Consider the following 27,574-nt stretch of genomic DNA (forward strand, 5'->3'; position numbering starts at 1 on the left):
CAGAAGTAGTCGTGGTGGTTGTTGTTGCAGTGGTTGGTCTCTCATGCATGTGATGATGAAATATCACTACTTTCATACTTTCTTCATATGTCACAGTAGGTGTAACATATACAGTAGCACTTGTGATTTTCCTGTGTGGCTGTACACTTCTTTGTTGCTGCAACCTTTTAAAAAGTACAGTCATCAACAAATTTGATGACAGCCACAACCAAGAATATATATCTATACACATATACCATAGCATGAGTAGGTTGTCATGTTCTGAGTCAAATCTTCACCTATATGGGTCTGGTGACCACATCTTGCTGATACTGTTGATTTTTGGCATGGTTTAATGAAAGCGTTAAGCAGTATTTGTGTGCACGTGTGTGTAAGTATGTATATATATATATATTATATATATATATATATATATATATATATATATATATATATATATATACAGATAAAGGGTGAAATACAATTAATTTAATAAAATCAATAAATTTCACCTAGTAGTATTTCGGTATGGAAAGGACCATGTTCGGTAAAAATTTATATAATTATAATAAAGGGTTTTTTCCAACAAGTTGCTTAAACCACATACCGAAAATATTAGAAATAGCAGTCAAAGGGCTACCATTACCATTACTACAAAAATAAGTCTCCACAAACAACAGTATTTGTAACTCATATACGGTAAAAGAAGAAAGGAAAACAACAAAACTACACAGTCTACTGGATTAATATTTTCGGTATGTGGTTTAAGCAACTTGTTGGAAAAAACCCTTTATTATAATTATATAAATTTATACTGAATATGGTCCTTTCCATACCGAAATACTGCTAGATGAAATATATATATAAATATATATATAAAATGAGAATAACAAGGTAGTCAGAATGCTGGATGATTATTTATATTTTTAGCGCTTTCTTCCGTTGTTGGATTTATGAAAAAAGTGGTTTACTTTTGCCTTTTTATATAAAATTGAAACTGATGTTTTGGAAAGGGAGAGAGAGGTAAGGGGAGAGCAACCATCCCACCTCTCTCTCCCATTTTCCAAAACATCATCAGATTTAATTTTATATAAAAAGGCAAAAGCAAACTTACTGTAAAGCACTTTTTGATAAATCCAATAATGGAAGAAAGCGGTAAAAATATAAATAATCATCCATCATTCTGACTAGCTTGTTATTTTCAATATACAATATCTGTACATCACTTCAAACACACAGACTCTCTCTCTCTCTCTCTCTCTATATATATATATATATATTATACATATACACACAAAACACATATAGTTTATACACTGTAATGTGGTTGATGTTAGAAAGGCATCCAGCTGTAGAAACCATGCCAATGCAGATAGTAGAGCTTGGCACAATCCTTTGGCATGCCAGCTGTAGTCAAACCATCCAACCCGTGCCAGCATGAAAGGCAGATGTTAACTGTTGATGATTTATACACACACACATACGTATATATATATATATACACACACACACACACATATATATATATAAAAATACACACGCACACACATTTATCATCACCAATGCTGCTGCCATCACGTTTTTCTATGTTGTTATGCCTTGAGCAGGTCTCACAATGCCTCAGTGTTCATTTGGCATAAACAAAATTGCAAATCTTTGTTATTGTATGTGTCATGTTTTTGACATGAGCTGGCTGCCCTTCTTGTTACCATCTGTTTTGCAGCATATATAAAAAGACACACACACACATTTACCTACTTGCAAATATAAACCCTTCTTCCATAAATGAGGGCATACAACAAAGTTTAAATGGTTAAGATGAAATGAATATAAAGAAAAATGTTCCTTACCAATAATTTTCCATATTTTGGTCTTCTTCTCTCATCTTTTATCAAGCTAGAAAGAAAAGAAAAACAAAATCAGTTAAAAATGTGGGGAGATGTCACATGGAGTTGTTATTTTGTTATGGAAAGATTTTTCTTCATATTGTGGATAATCTTTTATCTTTTACTTGAGTCATTGAGGATTGTGGCCATGCTGGGGCATTACTCTATTGGTTTAGTCAAACAAATTGACCCCAATACTTATTTTTTAAGTTTGGTACTTATTCTATCAGTTTCTTATGCTGAACTACTAAGATACAAGGAAGTGAATAAATCAATACTAGAAATCAAGTGGTTGTAGTCCAGGTGATGAGCTTCCACACAGTTTCTGTCAATCAAGTCTGCTCACAAGGCATTGGTTAGCCTGGGGCCACAGTAGAACACATTTGCCAAGATGCCACAGTATGGAACTGAACCTCAAACCATGTGGTTGCAAACTGACCTTCTTAACCACACAACCGTATTAGTCCAATCCATATTAGGATTGTGAAAATTATTTTGAAAAAAAAAAAAAGTAACAACAACAAAAAAACTTTATAAATGCAATATAATTCTTACCATGTATATAAGAAACTTTTGAACTCATCAGAAAATCTTGAATCATATGTGCGCAAACTGGGAGGAGGTCCTTGCACAACTTGGGTGAGCTGGTCAAAAACACTGTCCCACTTAGGGTAAGGAAAACGACCGGTAGATAGTTCCATCTGGGGTGTTTAAAAAATAAATTAAAAATTAAAAAATAAATAAAAGCAAATAAATTTTGAATTCAAGTAAATTCTTGTCTTTTGTCGAAAAATTAAATCATTTTAGTTTCATTGTCTTCTTCAGATGACCGAGAAGATTTCGATATTGCTCACCCACTTTATCAAACAACAAACAGTCTGAATCTGCTTTCGTGGAGAGATTGCAAACAAATGATACCATTTGTATGAATGGTGAGGTAGACACATGAAGAAGGGGAATACAAACTCAGTCATGCAAAATTTGATTTTCCCTGATGGGAAAGGTGCACAACTTCAAGATAAGGAGAAGAATAGTTACATGTTGGTACATGTTGGTCTATCTTTGTAAAACACACAAGTCATGAAAATCATTGAGAATGAGTTTTATAAAGACCATGTACACTATGAGATACATGAAAAATGGTAAGTTACAATGGTTGTAGGTACAAATAAAGCATTTTAAAATGAAAGGAGAATATTTTTTTATATTTAAGCAAGAGTAAGAAAGGCAGCACCAATGACCTTTCTTTTAGCAGGGTTTCTGAGATAGATGGGGAGAAATGGAGTCAGAAACCACTACTCAAGAGTCATCCTGGTCAAAATACTAGCAATAGACTCTGCTAAATATACCTGAGATCCAAGTAATGGTGTTAAATCAGGCAACAAATACAGTTCATCTGATGGGTTGTACAATTTCTGTTAACATAGTTCAATCACAAAGCTGGTGGGTGGGTGGGTCTATCAGACATTTTTTCAAGGTGCTTTGTAGTGAGATTACATTAGAAATCCAGTGATTGACCATATGGCCATGCCTATATGTCATATGCTGACTGAAATGTAATGTACAGATAAATTATACAGTCCAAGGGCATAGGTGTATAAATAAAGACTATGACCGTCACTTGCAAGCAAGTAGACTTGGCAGCATACACCATACATTTGCTAGTTGTTTTAGGTGTGAGCTGACATAGACATCACCTCTGCTCCAACAACCTTGACCCAGCAGTGAGGATATGACGGATGTAGGGAAAGAGGGCTGCACCAGCACTAAGCTAATAGGTAAATATTCTCTGGTTTCAGGAAAGGCAACTTGACTGTAGAAAACTGTTTAACATACTCTCATCTAACCCATGCAAGCATGGAAAAGTAGATATTAAAATAATGATAATGATGATGATATAGAAATACATAAATAAAATAGATAAAAACTTACAAGAGTTATTCCAAGACTCCAGACATCAGATCTTACATCATAACCTCGACTGGATGCTCGAGGGTCAATTCGTTCAGGCTGGAAGAAATGAAATTATGCAATTCAATAAGTCATATTGAGGATTAAATAGAGGCTACAAATTAATAACTGGGTGGATATGGGATTGTAACAACAATTCCTTGCTTAAAAAGCATTGTATAAAAAAAAAGTTGGGGTAAGGAGAGAGAAAGACCCCTGAATATTTCGTTTCCTTTCATCATGCAGTATATCTGCTGATGCTGTGTTAGCCAACATCAAGAATAACTAAAGTGTAACAAAGGTAAATAAGAATCAAAATTTTCAGCAGAACAAAGAAATAGAATACTTACTGCCATATAAGGCCGGCAGCCAGCATCACGACTTTTGGCAATAGAATCCACTAACTGACCACTAATTCCAAAATCACAGAGTTTGATGTTACCTTTTCTGTCCAGCAGAATATTTGAAGGTTTCACATCTGGAAAAGAGGTAAATTTTTAATGATTTCATTTTAAAAAAATTACTTAAAAAAAAAACCGAAAAAATGTTGATAAAAATATCAGGTTTGGGACTATGGTTGATTAATATATTTCATCAATGTCATTTTAATGTCCACTTTTCCATGCTTGCATAGATGGAATTTGTCAAGATAGATTTTCTATGGATGGATGCTCTTCTTGTAAACCCTCACCTGTTTCCAAGCAAGGAAATATTTCCCTGGTCCTTTGAACAAAACACCTTAATAGCTAGATATGTTTACATGGAAGATTACAGACAAAAGACATTGTGTATAAGCAGCAATTTTGGCTACAATCTGTGCACAAATATCAAGACCAGAAGACACAAATGCACAATAATAATAAATCCTCTATAGCTTCAACTCACCTCTGTGGATAATCTTTAGCTTCTCTTTTAAATAATTCAATGCTTTAAGCGTCTGGAAATGAAATAACATGTTAATTTGTTAAAAGCAATAAAATATAAAGCATAATTATTTTCAATAGAGAAATAATTTCTTAAATTCTTCAGCAAGAAAATCATTTTCTCTTTTTTTGTAACAAAATAAATTTGAAATTAAATTTAGTTTTACTTATATTAAATAATTTTGTTGATTATGAGGTTAAACCACAGCACTATAGCTTACATGGTTGTACGTTGAAAACGTTTAATATCTATTATAGAGGTGTGCCCCAGAGCAAGGTGCATAACTCTGGTTGAACCAATTTAACTGACTGACAAAAAAATAGATTACATTTCTAATTGATTGTAGAAATTCTATTTTTTTTATTAAATAAAGTGAAATAAATCATTGTAATGGTAGAACTTGAAGTAGATAAAGCTATAAATAATTGCATGTATAGTATTAAATAAGAAAACCCTCGGATAGAAAAAAGTAAAAGGCTGCACATGGACTTGAACCCACTTCTTCAGATGTGCTACCATTCCAAAGCAGACAGGACAGTAGTGTTTTGAATAAAAGATAATATTAAATTATTATCAATCAGAAGATGTGGGTTTGAATTCTATGGGCATGAACTTTTTTCCTATCCAAATGGTTTTTAAGCCAATATCCCACATGCTATTATTTGTAGATTTGAGTTCTACTGCAAAAACAAAATAATTTATGAATATTTTTTGTCATAGAAGTGGAAGGGTAGTACCCACAACTTTTTAGCAGAACATTCAAGTCTGTGAACAGGAAAGGAAGAAAGAAACCCACACTCCTGAGTAGTAGCAGTAGAAAATAATGTATCAAGAAAGTGAATTATCCTCAGACCAGATCCAGTTGTAAAAATAGTTGCCCTAACCTTACTGACTAACAGTAGCCCCAGGACACAACATAATGATTGTAATAGTAACTATAATCTTATGCTTAGAGTGCCTCTTATGCATAACCCTCCCCTCTGTTATCAAGGGCAACCTCTCATTGATTCAACTATATCATTGGAACAGTGAAACAGTTTTTTTCTATTTGCCACTGGATGTACTTCCTTGAGGTGATGGGAGGGGGGATCCAGTAAACTCGTGTTTTTGAATTAAATCCCGTGATATTTATTCTGCCCAAGTTGCACAGACAATCCTTCATCACTCTTGATGTTAGAAATGCAGTGAACCAGTGGTTGGCCCACTGGAAACTTATAACTAATAACATTATTCTTTAAAAAAAACAAGAATAAATAAATAAAATAAGAGGTTTTTTCCTTAGGGAAATGGATGGCTTTCTTATCCCTCTTTGATGAAGAAACTCTCCTATTATTTCTTGAAAGAAGGTCTCTTTAGTAATTTCTCTGACAAAGAGCCTTGCTTGAAATAATTCACAAAATGTCCCCTAACATAAATAATGATATATATCAGGGTAAGAAAATAAAAACAAAAAATATAATCAAAAGAACATGTAAAGGCATTGTACTTACTGCTACAGCAATTTTGCCTAATATTTCTTCAGGCATAGTACTTATCATAACTGAATATATGAATTTATAAAATTTATCTAAAGATATGTCCATTACTTCCATACAAATCCAGCAATCCCCCTGCAAAAAATGGGAAAATTTGAAAATAAAGCTTCCTTTTTTGACATAATCTAGATTAAAAAGAATAACATTATAGACAACTGTTATTTTTTCATCATTTCTTCCAATGCTGATATTGGTCACAATTTTTTTCCCAGTGCACTTCTCACCAAAGTGTATTCTATTCTAAAATGAAAAGAAATTAGATTTGTCACATTGATTCCTAAATTAGACAGAACACCACAACTTTACAACAGAAGATAATAAGATTGTGTAATATTCATAACTTACTCAAGAGCATTAGTAGTGTAAGTGAAATGAATTTGCTTAAACTTAACAAAAATAAAACTGGGTTGTTGACTCCACTTGGGAGATTATCTTTTAATCTACAACAATTACCATAGTTGAAAATCAAATGATTGAAGAAAAACCAAGTTAACCTTAGGAGGGTTAGCTTTTAAAATCTAGAATGATAAAAATGGTAGAAAATTCTTTGTTTACAACACTTGTATTGTTCAAAGTAGATTAATATATTTGTAATTGCAATTAATTCTAGAATATTACCAGTTTATATTTTATTAATCCTGGATACTGGAAAGGGATGAAATTATATTTTGTAAACTATTTACTCAGGTACTCACCAAAGAGAAAAACAATGCAGGAGTGAAGCCTCAGGCTAAAGGGAAGTTAACAAATATCATAGTTTGATGTTTTACAGTATTGTGCAATTAAATAGTTTCATATGACAACAGAATAACAGTGTGATAGCAGATAATGTAGTTGAAAACTCCTATATGTAGTAACTAAACAAACATTTAGCTTACTAGAACAGCAAGGGTTAGGGTTAAAACTTTTACTATCAAATTTCTAATAATTATGTGCGTTTCAGTTAATTTTCAAAATAATTTAAGAATATAAAATCTTGAAAGTTCTACATCAAATTGACACAACTTTTATCAGACTGAAATCTCTCATGTTATATATGTAATAACAAAATCTCAACTGACATTTAAAACAGGCAGTTTGGGAGCAAATGCGTATCATAGAACTATAAGTTATCTTTAGAACTATAAGTTATCTTTAGAGCGTTTGTACTCAAAGGGTTAATGTGTTTAGATACTGCTAAACCTAATAACCTATGATAGCATTGAAAGACAGAACTAAAACTTGGTTGCAAAACATGGTTATCTTTAGAGCGTTTGTACTCAAAGGGTTAATGTGTTTAGATACTGCTAAACCTAATAACCTATGATAGCATTGAAAGACAGAACTAAAACTTGGTTGCAAAACATGGTCAATGAAAAGTTTGAAGGAATTGAACTGAATATAAACTACTGGCTTTGCAATGTTAAGAAGTTACATGGTTTAAGTCTTAAATACTTAATAAGACAATGTCCAATACAATGTTTAATGACTAAAAGGAAATAGTTTAATAAAAACATTACAAGCAGTGGTCATAATACTGAACTAGTGTAACACCAGGGTTGAAATGAATATAAATAAACAGTTGAACTAAGAGAAGGGGTTATTGTGAAGTTTGGGAACTCTTCTTACCTCTTTAAAAAGAGCACCATAAAATTGGACAATATATGGACAATCGTTACTCCTCATCACAACATCTAAGTCCATCAAAAGTTGTTTTTGATCTTTCTCATCCACTGTTGATCTGATTCTCTGAAGTGAAAAAAAAGAAGAGTAGAGGAGGAGAAATAATTAATAATTTCCTTACAAATGGAATAACTTGTAATGGGTGAAAGGATGTCAAGACATTTTCAAGTTAATTAGTTACTGATTCAAATATTATCCCTAGCACTGTGCTTTGTTTTTAGAAGGGCAATGAGGATGTCTTACACATTACTTATTTGTTAATAGAGGACTTAAGAATATAGAAGCTATAAAAAATATTCAGGCAAGATACTGTTATGCAGCCAAAACTTAACTGACAACATAACAAATAAGATCAAGTAGGAGAAACATTAAGTTTCTTAAGTTAGCTACAGATCATCATCTCACAGTCACTTGTTGCAAAGCAGATAAGAACCCCACCTGCCCAAATACTGATCTTTTAGGTAAGGATCTGGAATTTTTCTGCCCCTATTTACTTAGAATAGAGAAGGTGAGAAAAAAAAAAGCAGATGAGTATGTTATGCAGGAGCAAAATTGCTGAAACTAAAATGTAGTCTGGAGACCATCAGGTTGAAATTTTGTCTATTTGCAGTGCTCTGATAAATATTTATATGGAAATTCTACACAAGTATTCTTTCTCCAAAGTAATCGTGCAGTCCAGAGAGCAACTTCATCATTACCATTGTTTATATGACCTGATTACTATGTTGGATATATTTAACATAAGTTAATACCTAAAATCAATGTGAATATATACTTTTTATTCTGAATGATAAGCTATTTTACCTAACCTCAGTTATATTAAAAGGGATACAAGAAATGTTCTACCTACACAGATATTCAATTAAACAAAAATCCAACTGGTATGTATTATTTAAAGAATGTAGTTGTGTAAAGCCAGAACAATGTGAGAACATACAAAGTAAACAACAAATTGAAAAGAAAACTGAATGAAGTTGCAGTTTTACCTTGTATTTCTATATTTTGGGGTGAAGACTTCTTCTTCAAGACACTTGGAAAAGTGGTAGTTGGAAAAAGTTTATTGCTTACTGAGCAACAAACTTTTCCCAACCACTGCTTTTCTGAATGTCCTGAAGAAGGGGTCTTCACCCCGTAATATAGAAATACAAGGTAAAACTGCAACTTAGTTCAGTTTTCTTTTCAATTTGTAGTTTACTTTGTATGTTCTCACATTGTTTTGGCTTTACACAACTACATTCTTTAAATTATTCAAATAAATATATACTTATAACATGGAAACTGAAATATGAATGTAAAATATATAAATCAAAAGACTTACTTTCACAGCCATTACTGTTTCACTTTCTCTGTGTACCATTTTATTGACTGTACCATAGTTACCTTGACCAATTAATCCGAGATCTTTAAGATCTTCGGCTGTGAATTTATAACTCTGAAAGACACAAAATAAGACATTGAAAACAAATATATCCCAACTTGATACTAGGTGATAGCTCTTCATTTATATTCTAGTTCAGGAAGTTTATAGTTTATGAAGGGTTACTCGCATGTGTGCACACGCACACACACACTTTAGTATATATATATTTCATCATTATCAGATATAGGAGTTTTGACCAAAATTTGAAATTAGCTTAAAAAAATGTCTTGGCACAAAGCTAATTCAGTATTTTTCTCAGACATATTTGAGTTTTTTTTCCTTATGTTTGTAAAACCAAACATATGCATGTTGGTAGGAAATGAGGAATGGTTTGAATAGTCATCATCTACTTTAACCACCTTCCACCACACTTTTCATTACTTCAAAAAAGACCCTTGACCGAAATGCCATATCTCACCTCTTTTTTTTTGCAGCGCACATATTTTATTTCAGAGAATTATATGAGATAACATTAGATGTACTTTTTAAGTGTAAATGTCAAATGCACTGGCTATTAGATGTAAGGTCGATGATGACGAAGTTGATGACCTTTATCTCAGAAGTTCAGCAACTCAACAATTAAAAACATACTTATTAGACCTACATCTAAATCTAAATTTTTAATTAAAAACTCAGATAAATATTATTACTTAATTTTCCTTTAAACTGATTGAAACAATTTATCTATGTCCTGCATAATGAGGTACAACAGAGCCTTAGCATGTTCAGTGGTTATATTTGCAGAGGTTGTTATGAATACAGTATATATTATCTACTGAAGTATTACTGAAATAGTAATATTGTATCTGTGGATGTTATATCTTATATTATCAATTATTGATCAATGGAGGTTTATTACTCACTTAAGGAAAGATTGTTTTCTGATTTACTACTGGTTGAGACAAGCAATAAACCTGGATATTTTTTCACAAGATCAGTGATTTAAATTTTGGAATATGATTTGTAAAATCAGATTTAAAATCAAGTTCCATGACATGCAATTGGGTAAAACTGAACATGTGGTGGTTACAATCGCATGAGATTAAATCGAGATGATTAGTCTTGGGGTAGAATGTTTAATTAAAATTATAGGTATTGTTATGTTAAGATGTTCAAAAGAAAAGATTTTCAAAAAAGTTTCTAAATGAATTATTAAATTGATATGTTTGAATGGTACAGTTCTTGTAAAGAACTGTTTATAGCATTATTATCTTTAGTTCTTGAAATACAGAGAGTAAGCCTGACACACACGCAAAAATTGATGAGAGTCAGAATTTTGGTAACGTTTTATAACAGAAATAAATGCATATATGTTTAGGTATATGGCCGGAACAAGTAAAAGAGTGTGTCTATGTGTGTGGGTGTTGGATATTTAAAAAAATTAATAGTGTATATTTTTCAATGCAAGTAAGTAGGATTGGACATATGAAAAAACGAATGTTGACCAGGGATCTGTATCAATTAACAGCATAATAGCATTTGATACGTTTGTTTAATATCTGAAAAGATTTGACTTTTGGTAGTGATATGAATTAACAGATGTGTATAGACAGTATCTATACACATGGTCAATTATATCTGTGCAAGTTATTACTGACATGCTGATTGCATATCTTGACATTATTACTCAGGTAATGATTGTAAAGTTGTGGGTTCAATTCCTGAACCAGGGGGTACATTCTGTTCTTGAGCATGGTACTTTATTTTACATTGCTCCAGTCACTCAGCTGAAAATGAGTACCAGCTGACTGCTAATGTAGCTTTCTCCCCTTCCAATTGTGATGGGTCAGAGTGGGAGGGTCAAGAGAATGTCTATGCCTGTTTGCAACAGCAAATGCACCTAAAACAATAAATAAAAGTGTAGTACAAACTACCAAGTCATAATCACATTGTGAGTAATGGCTAAGCATAATTGAATTATAATGAATATGAATCTTTGGTGGGTATTATATATAAATATATGCCAGTTGTTATAGCAGACATACAGTGTGAATTACAGCATGTGGTGGTTACTAACAGTACCTGTTGCAGTCAAGTACAATACCTATAGAGGTTAATATGCAATTAGTTGTATATCATGGCTACTGCATTGTTGTATCTGTTGTGCTTATACAGAATTCAATAATTAGATGAAACATCCTGTGAAACAGTGATGATGATGATTAATAAGAAACTGACCTACCTGTCTGTTTATTTGTAGTTTACCCGCAGAAGTCATTCCATAAGAACGTAGACGTTCTCTGAAACATTAAAAAAGAAAAGTAAGATATAAAAATGTAGCAATAAAAACATCAGAAGAAAAACCATGTATAACTATAGTTATAGAAGAATAGTAATAATCATGAATTCACTGGATTAAGGAGGACCACCATGAATTTTGTCTTTGCATGGTGTATCTTAGACAAGTTGGCTTGACAGAATCTATGTCTCCAAACTGTATCAACAAGAGGAGTGAAACCAAGTACAACAACCTAATGAAATGTTTGTTAGTTTAACAGTCTTGTGGTCCTGTGATTGTTTACATCTATAAAAGTAGTTGTTTCTATTCTGCAGTACTCGATGGACAGACTGATTTGAGTTTTAGTATCTGAGATAAGGAAACAATATGGTACCAATACCAGGAGATGGACCTCCAATTTCTTGTATGGTGGTCTAATATTCTTTGATTTTGCAAATTATGAAGTAAAAAGAAAAAGTTATTGCAATAGCATCAACATAGAACACATAGTGAGATGGTTGTTATTATTATAATATTCATCAGTTCAGACATTTGATGTCCTTCAGCAGCATGAGATTAACCCTTTGGTCATACCAGGATGTTCCTTCAGTAGCATTGGCACTAGAATATTCCTTCACAAGCATCAGGATAATGAAACACTGTTCATTTGTGATTTCTACATCAGTTATCTTCAGAGCTAAGTAACCTAAAACTGTTCTTTGATATTTATTGTACAAATTTGTTGTCTCTTCACAATACCACTGTTCGACCTTTTCTCACTTTAAGCAATTGTAATGCTATAAATACCATTCATTCAACATGTACAACTCTAATAAGACAACAAAGTTGTCTTTATGTGATCCTATGATCTGTTAGAAATAACAGCTAAATTACAGACAAATCATACCCCATTGTCTTAGAAGGAAACACACACTAGATATTGTAGCCCTAAATATGCAAAAGATAAAATGATCAACCATCGTACAAACAATAACTCTGAGCACCTTTTCAAACTCCACCCATCTAACACCCGTAGACATATTTACAAAGTCAGAAAACAGCACAGCTCCCATGACTTTAGGAAACATTTTTTCACGCTAAGAGTTGCTGAAACATGGAACAAACTGCCGGCATCAGTTGTTAGTTGTCGGAGCACTGCATCCTTCAAAACTTCCATGCTTCCTGAGATTCGCCAACACTACACCTGATTTTCCTCCCCTCCATACACACACAAGCATGTATCTGACTCATGCATTGTTCGCTTTCCAGACATTTGTACATTACTGCATGTGCTTTATATGCACTGTCTGACAAGTTGTGGTGCACCTGAGCACTGTATACAATAATTTCATTATTATTATATAAAATGATCATTGCTGGAATGTCTAATAGCCCTCTGGTAATAATTCTAAAAGAAGAAGAAGCCGCAACATCTGTTTTTCCTCAGCAGGATAGTTCAATTGTGTTTCCAAACAAGAGTCTTCTACACATAGAAACTGTGATGGTGAAAATAAAGACTTTCAGATAAAGAGCCCAACAACGAAGGGAGTTAACTTTTCATTACTAACAGACATAACAAATTATTCCTCTTGCATTGTGTCCTCAATGAAAATGTCAAGGGTGTTCCATTTTAAATTCTATAAAAAAATCTCTCACTCACATACAAAGAAACCAAAAGTAAGAAAAACACTTATTGTATTTACTGCTAAAGAGAATGGTGAGTAACTAGTAAGTCATCATATAAGAGTCACGAAAGCTACTATGCCTTTGACAGGAAGGTAAAGGATAAAATAGTCGTTTAGGGTTAACATTATAAAGGATCAATCACAGATACTAATTTTGTCATGAGTAATTAACTAATGCACAAAAAATCAACCTAAAATAATAATGTTAATTACTTTCTATTGCAAAATGAAAGTATTATATTAAATATATATCTATATGTATTATGCTTATTAATTAGGTATATAACAATTACTAAAAGAAAGCAATTACTAAAGGGTTGACTATCTGGAAATATTTTTATAAATTCATGTTCTAAGAAATTTCCTATAATTTCAATTTCCCAAGTTTATTGAATTTTTAAACTCCAATTTCTCGCAAATTTAAATATTCATTGCATTTACTGCATCCGATTCTTCACAAATTTAAATATTCATTGCATTCACTACGAGGTATTCCATTTTCCTTTGCAAAGTCTTTCACTTACTCTTTTAAGTTTAAATTTGCTATTCGAGAAACCGATAGTTTATTCTATTAATGTATATGTAATGTAAAAACATTATTTATTGAATGAAAATTTTTTAAAATACCCATATAATTTTTAAAAGTGGGATAGCTGTAAGAAGAGTCTTGAAAGTTGGGTAATTACTATTAGAAGATGAGGAGAAAAAAAGTTACCAAGTACTCGAAACTTGCTTCTTATTCACAGTTTCCAAACATTCTATACCACTAAGCCAATATATACACAAGTTGCATGAGCAACTTCAACAGTGACACATACACCAATACACACTTGCACACACACACATAGCTACACATACACACAAATGAAAGGCAATGAATGCGCGTGTGCGTGCGCTGTTCACTGACAAAACTTTGTGCTGCATTACTTTTATGAAGTTTTGTCAGTGAACAGGTTGTGGCTTTGAAGCAAAGAAAATATTTTGACACAAATGAAATTTTAACAGTTTTTGTGTGTTCTTAAATGGCTTTTAAACATCTTCCACACTGCAATTGTTTTTGTTTCAGCACACGATCTCAGATCAAGTCACTTGCTGTGCAAATACATCCCCGTAATATTTAAAAATCACTGTGGATAAATGCCAGCAATTACCTCATGCTCTCCAATATTTTAATTTCTAAACAGAAACAATTGGGGACAGGGAGTCGGGTTGCAAAAAGATTCATAATTTCTCAAATTTTCTTTTTATAGCATATAAATGTATTTATGGTGAGAAAATATTGAAAAACATCAATACATGCGAGAGTGATAAAGAAATGAGGAGGGCTGTCTTTGGATGTGCTAGAAACAACAGCCAAATCGCCCTTAAATCACTCACTTTTCCTTCTGAAAATATTAATTTTTTTTTAAACTGAAAATGCTCTTCTCATGGTTTTGAAGTGCAAAATAAAAATAAAAATTGCCAAAATAGGTCCGGAGTGGGATGATGAGAGAGAAGGGTGTAAAAAAAAGTTTTCGAAACTTTTTTCACACAAAGATGCCCTCCACCCAAACCCCATCATTTCAAAGGCTATGGTTTAAAAAAAAAAAATGGCAAAAATCCCCCCTTCCAATTTCCTCCACAAATTTCTTTATAATCGTAATTTATGCCATTTGAAAGGGATTTGTATAAATTTTCATTAAAAGATACCCATCTTCCTGAAAGTTATGATGGAAAAAAGTCAGATTGTGTGAATTTACTGAAACTCTTCTCTCCATTCCCTTGGAAAAATTATTTCCCATAAATCCCTATATACTCTGAAGCCACAACATCTAAGCAGTATTTGTAGAAAATTTTGTTATAAAGTATCCATTTTTCTGGATGTTATGAGGCAACAAAGTTGGAGGCATATACATCTGTGTAGTAATGCCCTTTTATTTATACAATATTTTCATTTCATGTTTATTTATTCATGTTTGCAATATTCTCTCTCCCTCCCCCTCTCTCTAACACACACTGCAAAGCTTACAGATGTTGCTTTGAAGGGAAGGTAAAACTTGACTAACTGATTCTCCCTCAGTTGTTGGACTACCATGATGTTTGTTTATAAAAGAGATATTATGACTGTAATAAAATAATGAAAGCAATATTTACTAAGCAAGCGAGCACTATTATACAAAGAAATAATTAGATGTAAAATATAAAAATCATTAGAATTGGGAATCAAATGAGAAAATATTATCAAGAGGCTAGCAGAAAACTATCCAGAGAGCAGTCGTTCTGCTAGTAATATATAATAAATTTCAGAGATATATAACCTGTTAACTATTAAAAGCATTTATCTATGTATATATAAGAATGGCAGATCTCTTAAAGAAAATGTATATGAGAGGGGTTACTGCAAAGTTCTTGGCTTTGGATAACAGAAAATGCAATACAAGAGGATCAGTTAATTATGATTTTATTCCCCTCTCAGATTCACACATTGCAGTGGTCCTTCAGTTTTTCTAAGCCCTGTAAAAGAACTTGGAAGGTTGGGCCTCCAATTAGGCCTTTTGCAATACCCTTAATTTTTCAGCACCCCTCGTATTTCTTGAAGAGATCAATCATTCTTTTTAGCATAAAAGAAAGGTTAAGACATTGTAAGGACATAGGAATTCAGCAAACCTAGTTAACCAAACCTGTGGATCAAAATATTCCTCTCACTACTTGGTAACTAAAGCAACTTTGTCATAGGTACGACATACCTTGATAGAAGCTTCTAAATTAACTCTGTAAACTGAGATCCAGCTAACTGTACTTTTTGTTTAATTCTATTTCAGATTTGATGTTATGGTTTTTTTTATTGCTCTAATAAGTTTTACGTATGGAATTTTCATGCTGACAAAAACTGCTTCTGCAACTTTCAATGTTTGCATGAATTAAGCACATTTTGAAATTTATTTTTAACATACTGAGAGTCGTTTCTAAAGACTTGAGCACCCAACTATAAAAAAAAAAGAAAAGAAAAATGTTTGTAGGTAAGTGAAATCACACTCACCTCCATAAACCACTTAACCAACTACAATAACAATTATATAGTTAATTATATACGATAATTTAGTAAATTTACTTTGCTAATGCATATCTACAACTCTAATTATCAGCCAAGATTCTAATTACAAATTACAATATAAGAGCTAAAACAAACAAACAAACAAACAAAAGAAAACAGAAACCAAGAAAAAAAAAAAAAAGTCAGAACTTAAAATATATATACATGCCAGCAGCATAATAAGCATGTAAGTCAAATTATAGTGTGTATGAGAATTGAAGGTTATAGGCTATACAAATTGTCGAGTAGGTGAGAGAAATTTACTGCAGGAGTAGAGCACTAGATTGACACTTTAACTGATTACCATGCACCACAGCAAAGATCTGTTACATTTTCTTAAAGTGAATTAAAAAAAAGAAAATAAAGAAACGGTAGATATAATTGTCTTTTCCAGAGCTATAATAAAGCACTTGTGCATGGTATGAACCAGAAGTTGGTAGTACTATATAACTTTGCATAATTATTTCACCTTTATAGCATTCTGATACAACAAAACATTGTGGAAATTCTAAAGGTACAAAGCATGTTCAGCAACTTCAAAGATACTAACTTGAAACCCCATTAGAGAATACATCATAAGATCAATAGTGTTAGCAAACAGAAGTGTATTTTTCACTGATATAACTAGTACACTCAGGTGGCTTTAAACAAAGGTAACTCCTTATTAAACTTTTTGTTACTGAAATACATATATACATGTGAAAACCAGGCAGGCAGGCTAGTTTGAATTAGCATGGAGATCTGCAACATATGGTGATAAATTAAAACTTAGTAAAAGTTTCAGACATTTTAACAATATTTTTTTCAAATTCAATACCATATTTTCCCGTATACAAGTTGATGTATATAGTGCAAACATTCAAACATTGTCACTATCTTTTCAAATCCTGCTTCATTTCACACTGAAATTTTAGTCTTCTAAAATCATCTTGGTGTATAAGTTGATTTACCTTTTAGAGCTGTAAAAGTTTTGTCTAAAAAAAAATCAACTTGTATGCTGGAAAATACAGTATAGCAGTTTTATATTTAGACATTTATTTAAATATTATGGTACCAGGTATTTTGATAGTAAGATGTCTGACCGGCTTCTACATTAACATCTGCATTGATCATACCATTCATGAGGGTCTGCAAAGGCTATGGACACTGATCTTTTCCTTCAGACCTTCTAAGTTTATTGAGATAACAAAAGAGCCTCTACATAGTTACTTGACTTGCCAAAAACAACAGTTCAAATCACATCTTTCAAGCTTAAAGAAAAAGAAAAAAAGACACTGGCTAATGTAGTTCTTAAAATGGGAAGAGAAGGTCACAGCTGAAAATCAGTGCTGATCAGGAACTAAACAACAACAAACTAATAAAGGTGTCTCTATACAGTTGCTTGATCTGGTAAAAATAACAAGCAAATTTCACTCAAATCATAAACAACATCTTACAAAAACGAAGGACACACTGAATTATGTCATCCTAGATGCACTATATCTACCTGAAAAATAAGTGGGTCTGCTTGATCAGAGGTGACAAAGGCTAAACAACAAAAACTGTGATGTATGACTGGAACATGTTTCGATGTAGAATAATGAGATTTAGCTAAAAGAGTTCAATTTCATAGTTGGAAGCAAATTTTGAACCAATTTCCAACAATGTGGTTAGTATGCTAAAATCTGAAATTAAAAGTAACTGATGACTGATGGTAGTGTGCATTCACTAATGTAGCTAGGAGGGAGTGGTGTGGACACTTTCCATCCTGTTGTAGGCTACAGCTGTAGGCAATATGTGTTTTTTGTGGGGTCTGGGGGTGGAAAATGGAAGGACTGCCCTGGGTGGCACACACACTAGCTATGCTAGTGTGTGCATTGCCAAAACTCTATAAAACTTAGAGGAAAAAAAATTTGAAGTTGATTTGCCATGTTTAATTGTTTTGGACCTTAAACATACTACCACATCAGTAGTTAACTGATCTCTATAGGCTGTGATTAGTGTTAAGAATGACATACAGTTATAACTCCCTCACCCTGTACCTGCTCTAGTTATACACTGATGTGTAAAAAGGAATAATGAACAATATATGACATTGTGACCACACCTTCTGTCAATGTGGTGACATATGTTCAATATCTGATAGGTCAGCTTAACACATGCAAGTATGAAATAACAAAACTTTTAAAGAACATCAAGAAAAAGTTGCTGAAAGAATAACAATGATGATTGACAATATGATAACAATGACGAGAACTATGATAATATAGTAACTACAATAGCTATACAATAACATGATGAGACTATGATATAACTACGATGACAACATGATAAATATGATATGATATGCAACGACAATACAGTAAATATAATGATGATGAATGTATTTTTTGGTGTCATTAATTAACTTGTTGAAAAACAACAAAAACATCAACTGATAGTGGGACTCTATACATAAAGTAGAGTGAAGTTTTATCAATAACTAGCTGAATTACCCAGTGTTGCCCAGGATACTGCTGTTCTTATTCAGATTAGTAAACAATAAATATGAAGATTTTTTTCTCGTAATTATTTCAAAATATCTATATTTTATTAAAAAAATACCCAAATTGTAATGATAATAGAATTTAGAACAGAAAATCTGTTCATCTTGAAGCACCTCAGGGTAAACAATATTCATTGTGCAATTTTTTGTTGGTGTCCAAATGAATAAATTGGTGCTGCTTCCAACTCATGAGCAACCAACATAGAGTTGGCCATGGTAGAAGCATGTAGTAGAGAGATGAAGTCCTACTACCTGGAGGGGATTGACCCTGAGATTTGTTAACTGAAATACCAAAACTTAGTTTGACTGGAAACTGAAGCCTCTTAAATTCAAAAGGAACATCTGTAAGTATGAGAGGAAAATTTTGGAATAAAGACATTTTCTTCTTTGTGACTACCTGCTATGATTGCTGCCTATAGGACATGGGGCTTTATGGAAGTAACAATTAAGTGAGTTGCATTACACAGTGAGGTGGGTCAAGATTCCTAAGCAACATAATGGGAGCACTCAGTTTTAGTGTCAAGTTATGCAGTGGCATCCCAGTGGGATTAAGTGTGTTCAGAAATTCAACAGGGTATTGATGGAAAAGTCATTTCTGATGTATCAGTTAACTTTTGAAGAAGTTCATGATTAAGTTTATCAACCATTTCATTAGTTGGAGCCAGTAGAGTTCTTTCACATAATCAGTATACATCAGTGTAATTGACAATCCCACTTTCACCCTTACACACATACACTGACACACATATATACACTCACATATATTAAGACAAACACACATAAACATACATTTACGTAACGAATGCACAAACACACACATACTCATATACAAAATGTCATCATAGTAGTGGTATGAAATGTCCTTTACTATCTTGTACCTAACAAATGCACATACACACATTCACAAACACACACACACTCAGATGCAAAATGTGACATTGTTGTCGTCATCATGGTATAAAATGTTCTTTACTATCTCGTATGTATCAAACACACAAACACATACACACTCAGATACAAAATGTGTCACGGTGGTAGGGGTATAAAATGTCCTTTACTACGTTGCATGTAATGAACACGCAAACACACATCATATACAAAATATGATGTCGTGGTAGTGGAATAAAATGTCCCTTACTATAATTGCCTATAGAAAGATTATTTTTGGAAAAATATTATATTGTTTTAATCCAAATGAAAATAAAAATTACATGCTGATACTCATGGGGTCTAATCCTATTACCTTGTAAAATTTGATTTGATTTGCTCAAGCCATTTGAGAATGATATGATGTAATTAACAATGCTGATGAATACGATGAAACTAGAATAAATGACAATAGTAGTAAAGATGATACCAATGTAATAACAATGAAGAGGTTGAAAATTATGATAGTTTGTTAATTATGTATAAAGTATGAGACAAGTGTAGTTTAAGGTCTTAGTTTGGGACATCCTTTGTACTTTATCCCCTAATTTATTAAGCTTCAACTTATATTTTTGTTTTCATTATGAGCTTTTCTTCATAGCTTCTTTATCCACATGAGTTTACAGATGATCCAGGTGTCATTACTCCACCTTTATTATGCACACATATTTTAGCAAATACAACCAAACCAACATGAAAGATTAAGTAAATCTTCATGAAATTTGAAAACATAATCATGATTTAAAGAAATAAATGTGAAGTCAAATAATCTTCCTCAAATTTCTATATTGAATTAATTCAAACTAAGCTATTGTAGTTATCCCTATCTCCTAGATTAGAAAGGCCTATAAAAGCCAAGGATGTTTTCTCTTCTATTCAGAATAACTTTTTTTTTCTTTTTTTTTTTTTTTTTTTTTTACTATTTTACATATTTTTTAGAGTTGGTGTAAATGTCACCTCACTCAACACATCAATAAATTTTGATATTGTATTGTATTGTTGGAACAATTGATTTTTTTCTCTTTATAGTTGGTTATTCCTTTATATTATTCATCAGTGAAGGGAAGCTTCTTACTTGTTTGTCAACTAGGCAGACTTAGCAGAAACAATGTGACTTGTTCAGGGCAGTAGTAGCAGCAGTGCTTCTACATCAGAAAGTATTTTACACTAAGTCAGGCTATTTTACCTCAATACCAAGTGGATTTAAGGTTAGAATATTACATGTAGCAGTTGACTGAACATTGTTGTAAATAGTTTCATAGAATAAAGAAGTGCAGGCATGGTTGAATAGTTGTGAAGTTTACTTCATAATCACATGATTTCAGGTTTGGTCCTACTGTGCTGCCCTTTGGGCAAGGATCAACTATAGCCTTGACTAATGTCTTGTAAATGGAATCAATAGATGGAAACTAAGAGGAGGCCAGTGTAATTGTGTGTCATTTGTGTGTGTACTCATTAACATAATTTCAAAAAAATATGGTGTCTTTGTTAGCTTTCTCCAGTAAGGAAAAATCCTGTAGTTTCAGCAATTTTATTGTTTTTGATGTGTGAAGATAAGGGGAATGAAAATACTTTATTGGAAAACAAGTAAGTGTTTGCAATAGAAAGAATATCCAACCTGAGAAAATCTGCCTTATGGTTTAAACCACATGTTAGAAAGATGATGGTGATGAAAGACATAAAATACTGAGTGATGTAAACTGCTGATGCATTGTAGTAATTTCTTAGTGCTAGGTAGATAACAGGAGCATAGAGTAAACAAGTCATGAAATAGTTTGGAATAGTGAAATTTTTATATTTCAAGGGGATGTATCTTCATATCTTACTCAAGTCACAATTTTCCCATCAAATTCTAATATTTCCAAATAAAATGTATTTCTTTATCGTCTATTTACAGGACCTGTTCCCTTTTCTCTGGCAATGCTTGCAAGGAGGAACATTTCCAAGAGCATCTGTTACAGCAGTTGAGATCATACTTAACTGACACAAGACTTCAATACATTCCCTAGCACTGAACTAAAATGTTGTACACTTTAAATAACGTTTCTAAAGAACTAGGTTTTAATTTGTCATAATTTATGGACAACAAACTCTACTATTAGAACAGTTGTAGTAGTAACTACTATACTGACATTAGTAAGATGTCAGTAGTCTTTGTCCCATAAAGGTCGACACATTGATGACAAACTCTACAGAAAGAGTAGATAAATGTCATAACAACTGTACAGCTATCATGTAGCTCAATGATGAAATAGCTCTACAGTTAACACTACTATAGTATTAGGATCAACTTTCAGTCGTCTTACTATGCTTGTCATTAGGCTATTGGGAGTAATGCCACTGCTATAAATGAAACTACTGTATGAACCAATGAGAAGAGGTTGTAAGTGGTTGTTTGATTTGCTTGAAATAGCAGCCAAGTCTCCATTAAATAATTCCTTATAGATGATGATACTATAATATCATTACTTGAATATTATAGTATTGGTGCATTGTTTGTGTGCTTTGCAGTAGGTCACAAAAGATCATGGGAATACTGTTATAACTGAACACAGCAATGCTAGATTTAAAATTAAAATAAAACTAGACAGAAAAATACTTATTGATAGCACTACCATCCTATATTGAATTCCACAAAAAGTAAATACATAAATAACAATAAAAAATGAATAACTAGAATAACTATGGTAGGTTTATTCATAGTAAAATACAAATAAAAAAAATCAACACAGATATAGCACATGTGAAATAAACCATGGAATTTATCAAAAGTTAACCAATGAACAATTTTAAATATATCATTAACGATCTTCATCAGTTGTAACATTATTCTCATGCCAGTACTACAATTTCATTTAGATTATTTAGATAATGGAATCAAGATATGTTGAAATGCCAATGGACTTAGGAACATTATCGTTCAAAACTAAACAAAGAATCCATGAGGAAATATGAAAATTTGTTAATATAAATAAAAGAAATAAACATGAAACATGGTTGTGTCTTCAATACAACATGCCTAAAAGAGAAACTGTTTCTTATTGCCATTGATACAACAGTAGCTGAAAAGGTATGACTGTAAAAGAAAAAAAAGGGCCAACTCACATTTGCGTCCGGTGCCCCAGATCACCCAGTGTTGACTTTCGGCCATTGTTAATATGGCTGAAGTCAAGCCGTAGTTTCTGGCGTTTTTCTCCCGGAGCTGAAAAAGATAAAAACATTGGTAAATCTCTATAAGGAAAATAAAATTATTTCTCATTTGTCAGTAAATTCCTGTCTGTTATATTAAATTATCTAATGATTGATTTGACAATCTATTTAATTATCCATTCATAAGTTCACATAAGTATCTGTCAATTTATCTATTACTGATAAAACTCTTTTTGTGTTGGTACTGAAACCTCCAATATATCTTGATTGGCATTAGGAAGGGCATCCAACTGCAGAGACCATGCCTAAAATGACACTGGAGTTTGATGGTCTTTGACAGCTTGTTGGATCCTGTCTAACTGTCCAACCCATGCCAGCATAGGAAACAGATGTTAAATGATGATATATATGTGTGTGTAAATATACATTAGAAACTGCCCAGTGGAAGGATGCTTTGTGTTGGGCCTAATTTAGGTAAAGCTGTGATACTCGTAGAAAAAATATGGTTATATAATGTAAACACATACCATCTTGTTGGTGAAAAAATAGCATGAGGTGATGGCAAAAGTTACTCAATTAAGTGGCACAGGGAAAAAGTGGTAACAGTGAAATGCAAGAGGGTTGGATACAGTCAGAATTATACAAGAGTAAAAAGAATGGGAACATTACTGCGTTACAGACATGACTGATATATGAAAGATTAAACTAAAGTCATTGTGATGAGGACTTCAAAATTATACATATATATATTTATTTTTTACTAATGACAGACGGACCAGCCAGACAGGGAAATCTCTTTCAAGGATTTAGGCAATTGGATCAATCCCAGTACTTTGTCATAATCATCATCATTTAAAATCTGCTTTCCATGTTGGCATGAGTTGGACAGTTTGACAAGAGCTGGTTATGTAGAAGTTTGCACCATGCTTCGCTGTTTGCTTTGGCATAATTTTTACAGCTGGATGCCCTTCCTAACGTCAGCCACTCTGCAAAGTGGACTGAAGGCTTTTTACATGGCACCAGCACATGTGAGGTCAGTTTCAGCATGGTTTTTACTGCTGGATGCCTTTCCAAATGCCAACCACTTTACAGTGTGGACTTGATGCTTTTTATGTGGCATTAGCACTGGCAGGGTTACCAAATAACTTACAAGACAAAAATCCTTTGAGAGGGGAGGTGGCATTGGAGGAAGTGATCTTGTGCCAGATGATGAAAAGTTAGAATGTGACAGAGAGACAGAAACAGGTGTCTTCTTGTACTTATTTTATTGATTACATACGTAAAGGTGAAGTTGACCTGGACAATGTTTGAAGTCAAAATGTAAAGGGTTGATTATATCAAGCCTGGTAATCAACTGGTACTTATTTTATCAACTGCAGATGGATGAAAAGGTACAGGTGACTCAAAAGATGAACTCTGGACATAAAAAGATATAACTAAATGCTACAAGGAATTTAGTCATTGGTCTACCAATAATGCCTTCCATTACCATAATAATGCTTTCATATTTTGGCACAAGGCCAACAAAAGTGTGCAATGTTTAAGCCTAACTGAAGGGTATTTGTGAAATGGCTGTTCAGCACTAAATTAGCATGAAATCAGCCTGATCAAGCATTTCAGCTATGATCACCCTATTATTTCATATTTCAGGAACTATATTAACTAAAATGTACTTCTTTTTTAGGACAATAAAGTGTAATTAGAGGAAAATTTGGTTGCAATTTCAAGTGCATCAAGTGAACACATAGGTGTTCTTTTCTAGATTTGGGTATGTATATAAAATGTAAATGCAAGAGGGTTATTTTTTTAAGGAACAGTGTTTAATTCTGGTTACACAGCATTGAGTGAATGAGAAATAATATGCCCTTAGACACATCTCACATACACTAACTTCATATGCTGCAATTAATATTTTCTGATGATCTCATTTTTATTCATGATAGAGGAACCAAAGCAACAAGAAATGAAATGCTTGGAGTGGATTTGAAATTCTCAGCCAAGAGTTAGTAATCCAACATGTTATACATTTGTTCTTGTCCTAATTCATGTGTATATGTTTTATTAGCTATTAAAAAAAATCTACAAATTAAGTCTCATACTGAACTCTTTTAAAGAAGTTTACAAAGGAACATCTATGTACATTTAATATAAAATGTCATTGTAGAGAACTGTTGGTTTCTGAGCCAAATAATGTCCAATAGTCTTTAAAAATTGATTTGAGAGTGTTGTCCTAGATAGACTATGACTAAAATAAAAGTTGGAATGGCCAGAGTTAAAATACCTTTCAGTATAAGCCCACTTAATGAGGAACAAAAACAATAAACCAACAATGGAGTTTCTACTTAATATCCTGCAAAATGGAATAAACGGGACAAAAGGAGACATGGAATATCCTGCTTCATATAACTAAATTTCTCTCAAACCACACAAACATTGGATGATGTAGTCCTAGATATACCATGCCTAGTAATGGTCAATGTTTAAAATTAGATAATTCTTGTAAACAGTAAATAAATGACACAGAATGGTGTAGTACATAATGGCAGCACAAAAAAATTGTTGAGTGTTCTACTGGTGTGTGACTGGTGTTTGCACAGAGAAGTAGTTTGGTTCCACTGGGCTCTTCTCTAAGAGGTTAGCACACCAACTGATGAATAACTCAGCTCAGTACTAACAGAATTGATTGCCTGATAACATTATATTGACTAAAGAAAAAAATGTACTGTAACCCATCAATCTCATGTTACTCAAATGAAAATTTTTATGAGGTACTTCAAAAGATGATGAAGGGATTTCAACTCAGCTCCACAAGTTAATCAACAGATAAGCAATCACTTTCTTCTACTGTATCTCCTCATGGCACCTTTTTGTGTCCACATAGACTGGGTCACTGAGAGTTAGCTGAAGGGTCTTTGCCAGAGAGATTGTGTAAACTAGACAACAAGATACAGTTTCCTGAATATTCAGCTGGTAGGCCTTCTGAAATGTCTATCTCATGGTCTGCATGTAACAGATACCCAGCTACAGTCAAGGCTGACTGAAGCATTCAACTACAGCTCTGCCTCCATTAATATAGACACACTCCAGAAAGGAGACACAAACATTGACACACAAATGGAGTCGTGTACAGACAGTCACACATGACTTCATACATACTTGCATGTATATGCAAAAGCTACTTTTTGTTTTCTAGAATGATCAATATTACATAGTTCAATGTATAGCAATGATGGCTGAACTAAGCTCTCTCATATACGTTTAACTGATCTGAGGTCTGATGTACTTCCTTGTTCCTGAGGCAGCTCAGAACTGGTTCTTACATGAAACAAAGCAGTGAGCAAGCACAAACAGAAAACCAACAAGCAATCAATCAAATGAATCACTAATCAATACAAGCAACAAACTTATCAAGAATAGAGTTGCTGTCTTGTGGACTAAACTGTATCACAGTTATTATTTAGACTTATCCATCTCTCATATTCAATTCCTTCATTTGGTCTTTCATCAGAGTCTCAACAAACTAAGATAATGAGTTACACTGGAGATGATTTAATTTACTGTGTATATTTTCTTCTGATAATATTGGTCTTGTGACTAGTCATAGGGAAATATGAGTTCTGAAGTGGCAGAAATGTAGAGCACTGGAGTAATGCAGTGAGTCATTTAGTTTATATTCATGTTCCAATCCTACTACAGCTGACTTGGCTTTCAATTTCCCTTAGGTTTAATAAAATAAGCATTAGTCATGTATTGGAGTCAATCAAATAGATTACACACCTTTCACATAATGTGTGGCCATGTGTAATAGTAGTAGTAGTGAGATTGAAGAATACCAAATGAAATATATTATAGTATTTAGTTTGTCCCTCCCAGTTCATAGTTTAAACATTACTGAGGTTGACTTTTTGCTTGCTTCATTCAAGGGACAATAAGTACCAGTAATATCCAGGAGTAAATTTGATCGAACATATTCCTATTAATGTGTGATTTTGTGTCAGTTTGAGAAATAAACAATTTTAATCTTATGGGTTGTTTTTCTAGTTTAGAGTCAGACAAACCCTGATTTACAAGAATTATGATCAAAGACATTTTGACTAAGAGTTCATGATCTAATATGTATCTATTTAAAGCATACTGGAATGGTTTCACAGAGATTTGGTTCTGTTCCTAGCAGGGCTGTGAAGTTGAAACAAAAAACTTCAACTCCGACTCCTCTACTATTGGCACCTCTGACTCCAACTCCTGTTTATGTAATTTAGTGACTGTGGTTTACATATCTTATAATGCATATGCTTGTACTCTGAGTAGGCCTATATGTTATAACTGGTTTACATTAAAGAATAAAGATATTCTGAGTTGGAGTCAGTATAGTTTTACCAACCCTGATGCCATCTACCCCTTAATTGTTTCCGACTCCGACTACACAGCCCTGGTTCCTACAGGCTTTCCTCACATTATTCTATTTAATAGAAGTTGTTAGAAATAGTAGACTACAAAACTAAATATACTAATCATTCTATCGGCTTCTGAGTTTAAATACTGACGGGGTTGAATATGCCTTATTCAGCAGTTTGATATAAAACAAGAATCATAATACCATAAGGGAGATTTAATCAATTATATATCACCCCTAGAAATACT

The 27,574-nt window shown here is 32.8% G+C and overlaps 1 protein-coding gene across 5 annotated transcripts in view; it reads right to left on the bottom strand.

The window, feature by feature from the left end:
* Positions 1–27,574, bottom strand: part of LOC115209743 (dual specificity mitogen-activated protein kinase kinase 4) — an 88,719-nt gene that overhangs the window by 2,291 nt on the left and 58,854 nt on the right. For 4 of the 5 annotated variants that reach the window (XM_029778250.2, XM_036501106.1, XM_029778251.2 and 1 more), the window contains exons 2-11: positions 22,889–22,985; positions 11,539–11,596; positions 9,255–9,368; positions 7,883–8,002; positions 6,230–6,352; positions 4,701–4,752; positions 4,166–4,293; positions 3,798–3,875; positions 2,421–2,566; positions 1,830–1,875 (exon numbers count right to left, since the gene is read on the bottom strand). In XM_029778250.2, coding sequence (XP_029634110.1) covers positions 1,830–1,875; positions 2,421–2,566; positions 3,798–3,875; positions 4,166–4,293; positions 4,701–4,752; positions 6,230–6,352; positions 7,883–8,002; positions 9,255–9,368; positions 11,539–11,596; positions 22,889–22,985 — 962 coding nt within the window. The remainder of the gene's footprint in view (positions 1–1,829; positions 1,876–2,420; positions 2,567–3,797; positions 3,876–4,165; positions 4,294–4,700; positions 4,753–6,229; positions 6,353–7,882; positions 8,003–9,254; positions 9,369–11,538; positions 11,597–22,888; positions 22,986–27,574) is intronic. The other variant, XM_029778253.2, reaches the window with a different exon arrangement.

The sequence above is a fragment of the Octopus sinensis genome, linkage group LG3 (assembly GCF_006345805.1).
Source record: "Octopus sinensis linkage group LG3, ASM634580v1, whole genome shotgun sequence".
NCBI classification, from domain to species: Eukaryota; Metazoa; Mollusca; class Cephalopoda; order Octopoda; family Octopodidae; genus Octopus; species Octopus sinensis.